Source organism: Phascolarctos cinereus, unplaced genomic scaffold, assembly GCF_003287225.1.
Source record: "Phascolarctos cinereus isolate Bilbo 61053 unplaced genomic scaffold, phaCin_HiC Scaffold_4;HRSCAF=312, whole genome shotgun sequence".
NCBI lineage: Eukaryota > Metazoa > Chordata > Mammalia > Diprotodontia > Phascolarctidae > Phascolarctos > Phascolarctos cinereus.
The window spans coordinates 604,195,102-604,207,504 of record NW_027555847.1 but is presented as its reverse complement, the minus strand read 5'-3'; the positions used below and the strand labels follow the sequence as shown (position 1 = coordinate 604,207,504).

The 12,403-nt window shown below is 37.5% G+C and overlaps 1 protein-coding gene across 3 annotated transcripts in view; it reads left to right on the top strand.

The window, feature by feature from the left end:
* The first annotated feature begins 25 nt into the window (after positions 1 to 25).
* Positions 26 to 12,403, top strand: part of NUDCD1 (NudC domain containing 1) — a 108,297-nt gene continuing 95,919 nt past the window's right edge. The window contains exon 1 of one of the 3 annotated variants that reach the window (XM_020970303.2): positions 26 to 370. In XM_020970303.2, the coding sequence (XP_020825962.1) occupies positions 253 to 370 (118 nt within the window). In that variant the 5' untranslated portion in view covers positions 26 to 252. Of the gene's footprint in view, positions 371 to 8,394; positions 9,275 to 12,403 lie in introns of those variants that run through there. The other 2 variants (XM_020970295.2, XM_020970312.2) reach the window with 2 other exon arrangements.

Sequence of the window (12,403 nt, the reverse complement as noted above, 5' to 3'; positions counted from 1 at the left end):
ACGAGCCAACGGAAGAGTTGCGTTGAGACCTCAAAAAAACTACTCTTCCCAGTGTGCGTTGCGGTTTAAGAACCGCCTTCCCCGTTGGCTTTTGCCTTCTTCGAAAACTACATTTCCCAGAAGCCCACCGACCCGCCGGAGCTCTCTGGGACAGAATAGTGCTACTCTCCAACCCTACAAAGGCAGTAGGAGACGCGGACCTTTTAACCGCTCTTTTAAAGTTGAGACCCGCGCTCAACGTGACGGGGAGTGATGGAGGTGGCGGCTAATTGCTCTTTGCGCGTAAAGCGGCCCCTGTTGGATCCACGCTTCGAGGGCTACAAACTCTCTCTGGAACCTCTGCCCTGTTACCAGCTGGAGCTGGACTCAGGTGAGTGGGTAGGACCCGGAGCCCTCCTCGCTCGCTGCCTTCCCGCGGCTTGGCCTCCCCCGGGACTGCAGTCTCGGCTGCCCGCCCTGCCCGGGAGATAACAGGCCCCTCGGTGCTCCTCCTGCCTTCCTTCCCTCGAATGTCGGGTCGGGGCTGGGCACGAGGCAGCCGGCCCAGAGTCTCCCTAGATACTCTCTCCTCCCTCTCTTCCCCGCCCTTCCCCCCCCGTCTCGCCGTACTCTGGCCTCTCGGCGGTCATTTCTACCCTCCTTGAGACTCCCCTTTGGCCTTTCCATCCCAGCCCCACAAGTTAGCCCAGGACCCCGGCCCAGGAATCCTACCATTAACGAGGCTTCCATAAGAAGCCTGTGTTGTGTTACTCTCACGTTTCCAGACAAACTGCCCTATCCCAGCTATACCTGCCCTCAACGTTTAGTTTCCCTCCTCTGTGCCTTTGCACAAGTATGTGCCCCATTCCTGGCACGCACGACTTCTCCACCTCTTCCTTTAGAACCCCTTATCTTCTTTCAGAGCTCAGTTCAGGGGCTCTTTCCACGCTAGGACCCCCTTTCTCTCCGTCCTCCGTTGGTAGCATTCTCTCGAATTGCCTTCATAGTACTTTGCATCGATCTATTTCAAGACCTAAGCTCCTAGAGGGTAGGGACAGTTTTTCCTTTTTGACTTTAGATCCTCTTCGCCTAATTCAGGGGCAGCCTCGTTCAGTGGTTAGAGATGGTCTAGATGGTTAGATGGTTAGAGTCAGAGAAACCAAGTTTCAGGTCGACAGTGAGTGAGTCACTTAACCTTTCCTGTGTATCCCAGGCAACTCTCACTGGAGTATAAAGGGCCGCTGATCTACTCGGGTAGGAGTTTACTGGATTTCTCCATCTTGATGGGAAGATGAGAGATAGAGAATGGAAATTTCCAGTGCCCTCTCTAAGCCTCAGTGCATACTGAATGCTGGGTTGCCTTGAACTACCTGTGACCTTCGGCCCTCTCCTCACCTCTCTCTTCCCCAGTGTAGTTAGTCATCTACGTTTGCTTGAAGATCAGTGTGCCAAGTTTTTCTTGAATGAAATCAAAACTACTTCCCTGTGTCTTCTGCCCCACTCTTCCTGATTCTGTCCTAGTATAATGGACAAGTTTTATCCTTCTTTCACACTTCTGTCTTTCAAATGCTGTTATATATACTTCCACCCCAAGGCACTAAAGGTCAGTTGTTTTCCTGAGTTTCTTTATTTGAAATTATTAGGAAACACCCACGTTGTTAACAGGCCAGTGACCACTTGCTTTAAAAAAATAAAATTTCCTGTAATAGTCAGTCAGCAAACATTTTATTAAGCTCCTTCACTGTTTGAGGCCCTGTACCAAGCACTAGAGACACAAAGAAAGCAAAAAAAAAATCTTTTAAAGGAGTCACAATCTACTTGAGGCAGCATGCAAATAATTGTGTACAAACAAAATATAATCATTAATAATCTCAGAGGGAACACCCTAAAATTAAGGGGGATGGGGAAAGGCACCCTGCAGAAGGTGGGACTTGGGGAGACTTGAAGGCAGTCAGGAGGCAGAGATGAGGATGGGGAGAGTTCCAGGCATGAGGGATGGTCAGTCAGTGTGAATGCTTGAGGGAGAGTTGTAGTTTGCTATGCCAGTATCACAGGATCCCAGAGTCATTGCAGGCAGTAAGATGTAAGAAAATTGGAAAAGTAGTAACAGGCCAGACTATGAAGTATAAAGATAATACCTTATATTTATTTATATAGTGCTTATTTTCTCACAAGTTCTCTTGAGTTAGGTAGTATAAGTAATAATACCCCCATTTTACTGATGATGAAACACGTTGAGCTGCTTTAATCAGCCAAAATGATTAAAGTGACTGAGCTGGTGACTAGCAGAGAGCAAGTGATCTGTATTCTTTACCTCATGCTATCTCTGAGTAATTATGCTGGTAGTACTGATCCGACATATCAGATTATTGACATATCATATTTTAGGCAAACTTTGTGGACATGTTCTGTTTAATAACAAAATTGATAACATCTGGAAAACTACAGCATTGCATCTCTGCCTCAGTGCTTTTTCATAGAATTGAAGGCTGTGCTCCCATTCCTGCAGTGCAGGCTCAAGTGCCACCTCCAGCAAGAGTTCTTTCCTAGTTTCAAAGTGAGCAGAACACTGGCTTCAAAGGCAGGAAGACTTGAATTCCTTTCCTCTGCCAGATACTTCCTAGCTGTGTGATCTTGGGCAGTTCACGTAACTTTTCTCAACTTCACTCAGTTACTTCATCTATAAAATAAGGATAATGCTCCATGAGGATCAGCCCACCTCACATGAATTGTTCTGAGGCTCAGATGAGTCTTTCTAAACCTTAAAGTGCTATAATAAGTTCACTATTATTATCATAACAAAAATTTATGAGTTAATAAAAGATGTCTGGCTTACTATTGATTTTAGTAAAGTTATTTTATCCATTTTTCTTTTTAAAATGATTAAGGTTTATTTTTAAATTAAAAACATTTTAAAAAATCTGTCCTTCCTCACCCTCCACTGAGCAAATAAAAAGAAAAACAAAAAATAAAACCACCAATACATAGCAGGAATGTCTCCCCAAATAAATTCTCGCATCAGCCTTGTCTGGAAATATATGTCATTTTCTGTATTTTAAGTTAATTACCCTTCTATTAAGAAGTGAATGGGTTTCTGTTAGGAAATGAATGAATGTTTCATTTTTATTCTTTTGGACTCGTGATTCTTTGCTTTGATCAGAGTTAAGTTTTTCTTTAAAATAGTCATATAATAACAGTTTTTGTTGTGCATGAAAAACTGTACTTGTAAATTTTGTGGCTTGATAGTTAATGAAAATTTCCATAACATTTGCTTAAAATGAGATAGATTTTGTCATCTAATAGCTTTGGTCTGAAATAAAAGCCTCTCCAATGGGGGATCTATATATCCTTTAGAAAGTCTTTACGGACAAACTAATTTTAGGCTTGTGTAAAGATCATTCCATCAGGCCTATTATGAGCAATTAGCATAGGGACCTTCCAGTGTAGAAACTCTTTCTACATTAACCCAGCAACAGTTGGTCTTTAACTTACAGTCTTAGAGAATGGCCTGGATTCCTGTAGTCTGAACTTAAATCCAAGTGTTTTTGACTCCAAAATGGACTGTCCTCAGAACCACGCTGCCTCTCAATCCAGTGATATGTCTGTAATAAGGAGAATGTTTAAATTGCTCAGAGATAAGGGTTTTTTTCCTAGTATTTTAGAAACAGCTTGAGAACTAATCCCATTTAATTTGCCATTCAAAACATTTGCTAGGTGGTGCAGTGGTTAGAGTACTGGCCCTGGAGTCTGGAGGACCTGAGTTCAAATGCGGTCTCAGACCAAACACTTGACACTTAACTAGCTGTGTGACACCTGGGCAAGTCACTTAATCCCAATTGCCTAAAAAAAAAATTTTTTTTAATTTGTAAAACATTTGTAAATAGTCTTAAGGAACCTCTCCTAGATAATACTTTGTGGCATTGTGGATATTGTACTGGCCTTGGAGGCAGAAGACCTAGGTTAATACTCCACCTCTGGCATGAATCAGTTAAGTTCTCAGAGCCTCAGTTTTCTCTTCTTTAAAATGAGGGGGTTGGTTTTTAGTTATTTATACATATTGCTTCTAAGCATGTTAGGCCTGTTATATATGTGCGCACTGCCCCTCATGAGGTATGACTATAAAATTAATGAAACTTATTTTTAAAAAATATGCCACATAGAGATGGGTGTTCTTCCAAGTTGTTAACACTGAAATACGGCCAATGTTATTGCCATCTCACGAAAAATGCGTTTGAAATTGTCTTCTGATGCAATGTGAAATATCTTTATCTATCTACCCAGAGCCAGTGTGAGACATAGACACAAACCCTAAAACAACAAAGCCTCCAATATCATTATATTATGGCCACACCTTGTGTTTTTATTCATTTTTTAAAAAATTAAATCAGTTTGCATGAAGTCAGTGATACCTTCACGTCCAACTGGTTCTTTACCTGATCAGGGTGCTTCGACAACAAAACTGGTGCACATCATGTGCATCATGCCACATACTCTGATTTCATATATAACATTTACTGTCATTCACTTTTACATTATGCCCAGCCATTCACAGGTATAGTCAGTAAGTACCTATCAAGAGTCTTTGCTTGATGGGGAGGGAAAAAAGTAAATAGAGAAGAGATTTGAGATGATTAAAGAAGAAACTACATAGAGTGTGATAACTATAGAAAGAATGTTGAATTTTGTCAATGGTGTTTTTGTGTGTCTGGATGAGACTGGGTGAGTTGAGGCAAGTAATTTGACTCCCAGCTTTCTCATCTATATAATGAGGAAATTGTAGAATCTCAGAGGTCAATCTAGTTCAACCCAAAGCTGAGGAAAAGGTCATAACTGACAAGTGGTCATCCAAATTTTGCTTGAATACCTCAAAGAAGGGAGGCTCCACTATCTTCTAAGGCAATCTATATCACATTTGGATAGCTTTGATTTGATCCTCATTCTCCCTCTCTACAGAGTTTATATCCATTGATTTAATTTTTATAGGTGCAGCATGAGAAATCTGATCCTTCTTTCACCTGAAAACACTCCAAGTAGCTCATCCTTAACATTGTAAGCCAGTATAAGGAAGTTGCCAGTGTCCTGTCCAGTTATCCCAGCAAGAGTTAACCCTGGGAATATTCAAAGTTTAGGAACGCTATAAATCAGCCATGTAAGGATAAAGGAGGGTGGCAGAATCCTTTTTCACTGAAGGTTGTGAATACAGCAACACATCATTTATCCTACATTCTCAGGAAATAGTGTCTCAGCCTAGAGAGGTAGTAGCCCTGGTTGTGCTTGGCATAGATCACATCTGAAGTGTTATGTTTAATTCTGGATACCACACTTTTTTCTTAATTTTAAGTTTTTTCTTAAATAAATTTTTTTGGTTATATTTTTGTTATATATTTGTTATATTTTAAGTTACAAAGTCTCTCCTCTCCCCATCCTGCAGTAGAGGCCACCATTTCTCATACATGCACACACACTCTCTCTCACACACACACATATGTTTGTATATGTATGAGTATGTATCTATATGACTGTATGTAAAACTATACTATGCATACTTCTATTTATTAGATCATTCTCTGGAGGTGGATAGCATCTTCCTTCATAGGTCCTTTGTTGTTGATTTGAGTATTTATAATATTCAGAATTTACAGTTGTTCTTTGAACAATATTGCTGTTACTATATACAACTTTAGTTCTCTTTGTTCTGCTCATTTCACTTTTCATTATTTCATGCAAGTTTTTCGACATTTTTTTTTCTGCAATGATATGGCTTATCATTTCTTATAGTATAATAGTATTCCATCACAGTCATTTGCCACAATTTGTTTAGCCATTCTCTGACTGCTGGGCATTACCTCAATTTCCAGTTCTGTGCCACCACAGAGAGAGCTCCTATAAATATTTTGGAACATGTAAGTTCTTTTCCTTTTTTCCCTGATCACCTTGGGAAACAGACCTAATAATGGTATTGCTGGATGGAAGGGTATACACAGTTTTCTAACTCTTTGGTTGTAGTTCCAGATTGTCCTCCAAAATGATTGGATCAGTTCCGCAAACAATGTATTAGTGTCCCAATTTTTCTACACCCCCTCCGACATTTGTCATTTTCCCCTTCTATCATTTTATCCAATCTGATAGGTGTGAAATGATATCACAAAGTTGTTTTAATTGCATTTCTCTAATCAGTAATGATGTAGAGCATTTTTTCATATGACTATATATAGCTTTGATTTCTTCATCCCAAAACTGCCTGTTCATATCCTTTGACCATTTATCAATTGGGGGATGACTTACATGCTTACAAAGTTGACAAAATTCTCTGTATATTTGAGATAAGAGACCTTTATCTGAGAATCTGTCTAAAAACTTTCCCCCAATTTTCTGCTTTTCTTCTAATCTTGGCTATATTGGTTTTATTTGTACAAAAACTTCAAGATTTAGTGTAGTAAAAAAAATAGCCATTTTATATCTCACAATATTCTCTTGTCTCTTGTTTATTCATAAAGTTTTCTCTTATCCATGAGTCTGAGAGGTAATGTGTTCTGTGTTCTTCTAATTATCCCTTTTTATGTCTAGGTAATGCATCCATTTTGACTTTTTCTTGGTAAATGTTTAAGATTTTGTCTATACATGCCCAAAAGTTTGATGATGGAAAATACTATCCACATCCAGAGAAAGAACTGTGGAGTTTGAATGCAGATCAAAGCATACTATTTGCTCTTTTTTTCTTTTATGTTTTGTTTTGTTTCTTCTTTCTTGTGGTTCCTGCTGTTGGTTTTAATTACAACATGACTAATGTGAAAATATGTTTAATAAGAATGTATATGTAGAGCCTATATCAGATTGCATGCCATCTTGGGGAGGGATTCCCGGAGGGAAGGGGAGAAACTTTAAAACTCAAAAGCTTATGGAAGTGAATGTTGAAAACTAAAAGTAAATTAATAATAAAAAAAAATTTGGTCTATACCCAATTTCTGCCAGACTACTTTCCAGTTTTCCCAACAATTTTTTTTTTACTAAGTAGTGAATTCTCATCCCAAAAGCTTAAATCTTTGTTAAATACAAGATTACTATAATAATTTATTACTGTGTACTATATGTCTACTCTGTTTAACTGACCTACCTATTTCTTAGCCACTACCAGATAGTTTTGATAATTACTGCCTTATAATATAGCTTAAGATCTAGTACTGTTAAACTTCCTTTCCATTTTTTTCCATTAATTCCTTTATTCTTGACCATTTGTTCTTCTAAATGAATTTTGTTATTTTTTCTAGTGTAATAATTTTTGGGGGTAATTTAATTGGTTGGTATTGAATAAGTAGAATAGTTGGGGTACAACTGTCATTTTTATAGGCTCTGCCCACCCATGAGCAATTAATATTTCTCCAATTATTTAAATCTGACTTTATTTGTATAGCACATGTTTTATAATTACATTCATATTATTCCTGGGTTTGTCTTGGCAGGTATATTTACTGTTTACAGCTATTATAAATAGAGTATCTCTTACTGTCTCTTCTTGCAGGGTTTTGTTGGTGACATGTAGAAATGCTAATGATTTATATGGATTTATGTCCTGCTACTTTGCTAAAATTATTGTTTCAACTAACTTTTTAGTTGAATCTCTAGGATTTTCCAAATATGTCGTCTGCAAAATAAATGGTTTTTATTACCTTGTTGCTCATTCTAATTCCTTCAGTTTATTTTTTCTTTTATTGCTATTGCTAGCATTTCCAATACAGTACTGAATAATATTGGTGATAGTGGGCATCCTTGTTTCATTCCAGGAAGGCTTCTTAGCTTATTTCCATAACAAATAATGCTTGCTGATGGTTTTAGGTAGGTGCTTTCTTCTAGCTTAAGGAAAAATCCATTTATACCTTTGCTTTCCAGTGTTTTTAATTGTTGTTGTATTTTGTTGGAAGCTTTTTCTGCACCGCTTCATATAATCATGATTTTTGTTGCTTTTGTTATTGATATAATCAATTATGTTAATCATTTTCCTTATCTTAAACCATTCCTGTGTTCTTGGTATAAATCCCACTTGGTCACAATGTATAATCTTTGTGATATAGTGTTGTCTCTAGTTAGCATTTTATTTAGGATTTTTGCATTCCTATTCATTAATGAAATTGGTCTATGATTTTCTTTCTCTGTTTTTGTTCTTCCAGGTTTTAGGTATCAGCACCATATTTGTTTCATAAAAGCAGTTTGGTAATTCTCCTTTGTCTATTATTTCAAATAACTTATTTAATATTAGAATTAGTTGATCTTTAAATGTTTGGTAGAATTCACTTAAATCCATCTGGTCTTGATGCTTTTTTCTTAGGAAGCTCGTTTATGTCCTGTTCAATTTCTTTTTCTAAAATAAGTTAATCTAGGCAGTTTATATTTTTCTAAGTATTCTTCCATTTTACCTAAATTGTTAAATTTTTTGGCATATAATTAGGCGACTCCTGGATGACACTTTTGGAAGGCCATTGATAAGCTTGAGAATGTCCGGGAAAGAGTGATTTGGATCAGGAAGGGTGAGTTCTTGCCATGTGAGGATCAGTTTATGGGAATGGGAATGTTCAATATGTAGGAGAGGTGCTAGGCATGAGAGGAGGGTGTTAATTTTCTTCAGGTTTTTGAAGAGCCATTAGGCTTGTTCTTTTTAACTATGAAGGCAGAATTAGGAGCAATTGGTGGAAGTTGATGAAAGGCAAATTTTGGCTTGGTGTAGGGAAAAACTTCTTAATAATTAGAGCTGTCCCAGATTGGACAGGGCTATGTTGGGAGGTAAGTACAATAAAACTTACTAGGGTACAAGCAAAAGCTAGATGACCACTTGCTAGCAGTGATGTAAGGGGATTCTTTTTCAGACATAAGTGATGGGTGGCCTCTGAGGTTCCTTCTAGTCATGAGATCCTGTTAAATACTTGAATAAAATTGTCATGATCCTCTCAAATCTCCTTTAGCATGATCACCCCATTTCCTTCAACTAATCTTCACATAGCATATAGGCTGTTAGTTTCTAGGTGTACTTCCAACAGTTATGATTCTTGAACATTTGATAATTTCAACACTTTACATTTCTCTACTTCTCTATTTCAAATATTATAAATTGACCAGGGAACACTCCCCCTTCACAATCAGTTTGACTTGGAGTTAATGTTACCCTGGGGCAGTGTTTGTAATTTCCTTTGACAAGGAGAATGGCATGACTGTTGTATGTGGAGGCTTAAGAAGCAAAGGCATCCATCTGAAGCACATGATTGAAGAGATTATTCATTAGGAGTAGAATAGAAGCTTCTTGAAGGTGGGTAGTTTCAGTTTTTTCCTTTGTATTCTTCTTGTCTAGCATTCCACTTAGTCAGTATTTAATATGTGATTGTTAAATTGAGGAGAAGTCATATAAATCATTTGACTAAATCTGTGATCCAGTTGATACAGGTATCACCTCCGTTGATGGAGATTGGTCAAGCTTTGATTCTTGTTTATGTCCTTCCTTATGTATACATCTGCCAAAGAGAGCCAGCCCAATAAACTAGAAAGACTTCCTCTAGGTCTTTTAACAGAAACAAAAAGCAAACTTTTTTTGTCTAGTAATATAGCACTCCTTGTCATCTCTTTTCTTTCACTTACTCTACATGGTAGCTTACCTCCTTTGATCCATGTTTGCTTAATGATATATATTCTTTTTGCCATAGTGTTGTAACACTGCTTTATACTTTGTGCTGTTATGTATGTATTTATAAGTTTCATCCACGCTGTAATGCTGCAGAACAAAGAATCACATTATTGAATGAGGCCTGTCCACAAAAATGTGATTAAATAAATGTTTTTTCTCCCTTGTAAAAGACTGCTTTTTTTGGAACTATTTAAAATGATTTTTTTTCAAGTTATCAAAACTGTTGAAAATTATTATACAGAAAAGATTACCAAATTTAACTATATAGGGTATCCCAAAAATCTTAGTGCATTTTTAGTCTTTAATAGTTTAAAGCTGCACTAAGACTTTTGAGGCACTGTATGTGGAAGTCTGGACATCTGGATAGGAAAGGCTTGGCTCAACCACAAATCAGATCTGTGCACAATACTGATATTGATGGATGCACTGTCAGGTTTAAAGTAATAAATTATATCACTTGTGAAAATTTATAAAGGTAAACAGGTTGAGGATTTAAATAATGAAACTAAGTATAATCAACCCAGCAACAAAAAAATAAAATTACATCTTTTCTTTTCTGCCCCATTAATGAAAAAACAACCTGTAGTGACAACAGTGGCCAGGAGAGGGAGACCTGGTACTATTGTTAAGGTCTCTCTAAATAGTGGTTTGATTTTTATTTATTTTTATTGAAAGCCATGAAATAGGTACTACTTAGTAAAGTAAATGAAAGAAAAAAAAGTTTCAATATCTGTTATATGAGGAAAAACCTTTTGTAATGATTTGTAATACTGGTATACTTTGATGCTATGATATACTGTGTGTTGTGATAAGAATGTTACTTTTCTCCTTGGTATATAGAATTATCACCTCCAGTTGTTTATTGTGATTAGGATGAATGCAAAAAAATACTATAGTTTAGTGTAGGTAGCTGATCCTTCAGTTTGGAGCCAGGGAACATGGGCTCTTGACTCAGCTCTGTGGCTAGTTATTCAATCTTAGGCAAGCCACTTTACCCTCCCGACCTCATTTTCCTTAAGTGTAAAATGAGCTGAGGTGGAGTGGAGGAACAATGGTCAGAGTTGCTGAGTAGATTGAGGGAATATCAGTAAGTATGATGAAGTCTCCTAGTATGAGGGTGTGAGTTGGGGTGGAGGAGAGGCTGTAAGCCAGCCACTGAATTCTTTGAGAAAGCTGAGGAAATGATCTGGATGACCACTAAATGATGGAGGGAATGATGACCACTAAACAGCAAGTCCTTATATTCTAATATTTATAATTTTAGTATTATAAAAGTAAATATTAAGTACCTGTTATATGCCAGGAATTGTAAAGTGCTAGAAATACAAAAAGAGGCAAAAGGCAGTCCCTGTCCTCAAGAAGCCCACAATCTAATAGAGACAACAAGCAAACAAATAATTACAAACTATATAAGGGTAAATAGGAAATAATTAATAGAGGGAAGGCATGAGAATTGAGAGGGATTGGAAAAAACTTCCTGTAAAGATAAGATTTTAGTTGGAACTTAAAGGAAGCCAGAGAAACCATTAGATAGATGAGGAAGGAGAGCGAGCATTCCATTTATAGGGGGCAGCCTGAGAAAATACCCAGAACTGAAGATGGAATGTCTTGTTTGTGGAATGGCCGGGAGGCTGGTGTCATTGGCTTGAAGATTGTATGGCAAGGAGTAAGGTATAAAAAGACTGGAAAGATAGGAGGCGAGTTGGCTAGGTTTTGAAGGGCTTTGAATGCCAAACAGCATTTTGTATTTGATCCTGGAGGTAATAGGGAGCCATTGGTAGTTTATTGAGTAAGGGGGTGACATAACTGGACCTGGATTTTAGGAAAATCACTCTAGTGTTTTTTGTAAGAATTAGAAATTGCCAGAATTTTTACAGTTTGCAAACTCAGTGCTTTCTCATAAATTCTGGTCTGGTGAATGTAAGTTCTTAAAATCAACTAGCAAAGCCTGCTTAAGCCAAATTGCTTAACTTGTGGTATCCTGAGTGCCAAGAAGTGTGGAGGAGAGACTGGACTTGGAATCAGAAGGCTTGGTCGCAAAGTCCCAGCGCTGGTACTTAGGTAATAGAACTGAGAGTTGGAGGTGATCTTAGAGATCATCTAATACAGAGTTTCTTAACCTTTCTTGTGTCATAGAGCTTTTGTAAAGTCTGGAGAAGCCTATATTTTTAGATGCATACTTAATATTACAAAGGAAACCAATTATATTGAATTATAGTTATCAAAATATAAAATTCATGGACCCCACTTTAAAATCTCTGAATCTAACCTGTCTTTTTTTCCACATGAGAAAATTAAACCAAGAGAAACTTAAATGATTTGCCCAAAGTTATAGGTGATAAGTACTAGAGTTAGAGTTTAAACTCAGGTCTTTAGTACCAAAGCCATTTCTTTCCACTGTACCACACTGATGTCTGTCTGAGTGATTTTGGACAGTCACTTTACCTCTCTCTTAGTTTTGTCATCTATAAAATAAAGAGTTTGGATCTGAAGGTCACTAATGTCCCCTTCCAGCTTTGACATTTTGTGATTCTGTAAGGTGAGTGATTTGGTTTAAGATAGGAGCTTCATGAATTAATCTTTTAAAAACTGTTTGGAGGAGGCAGAGCCAAGATGGTAGAGTAAAAGCAGTGACTTGCTTGAGCTGTCCCCCAGATCCCTCCAAATAACCTGTAAAAAATAGCTCTAAACAAATTTTAAAGCAGCAGAACCCACAAAAAGACAGTGAAACAAATTTCCAGCCCAAGACAACCTGGA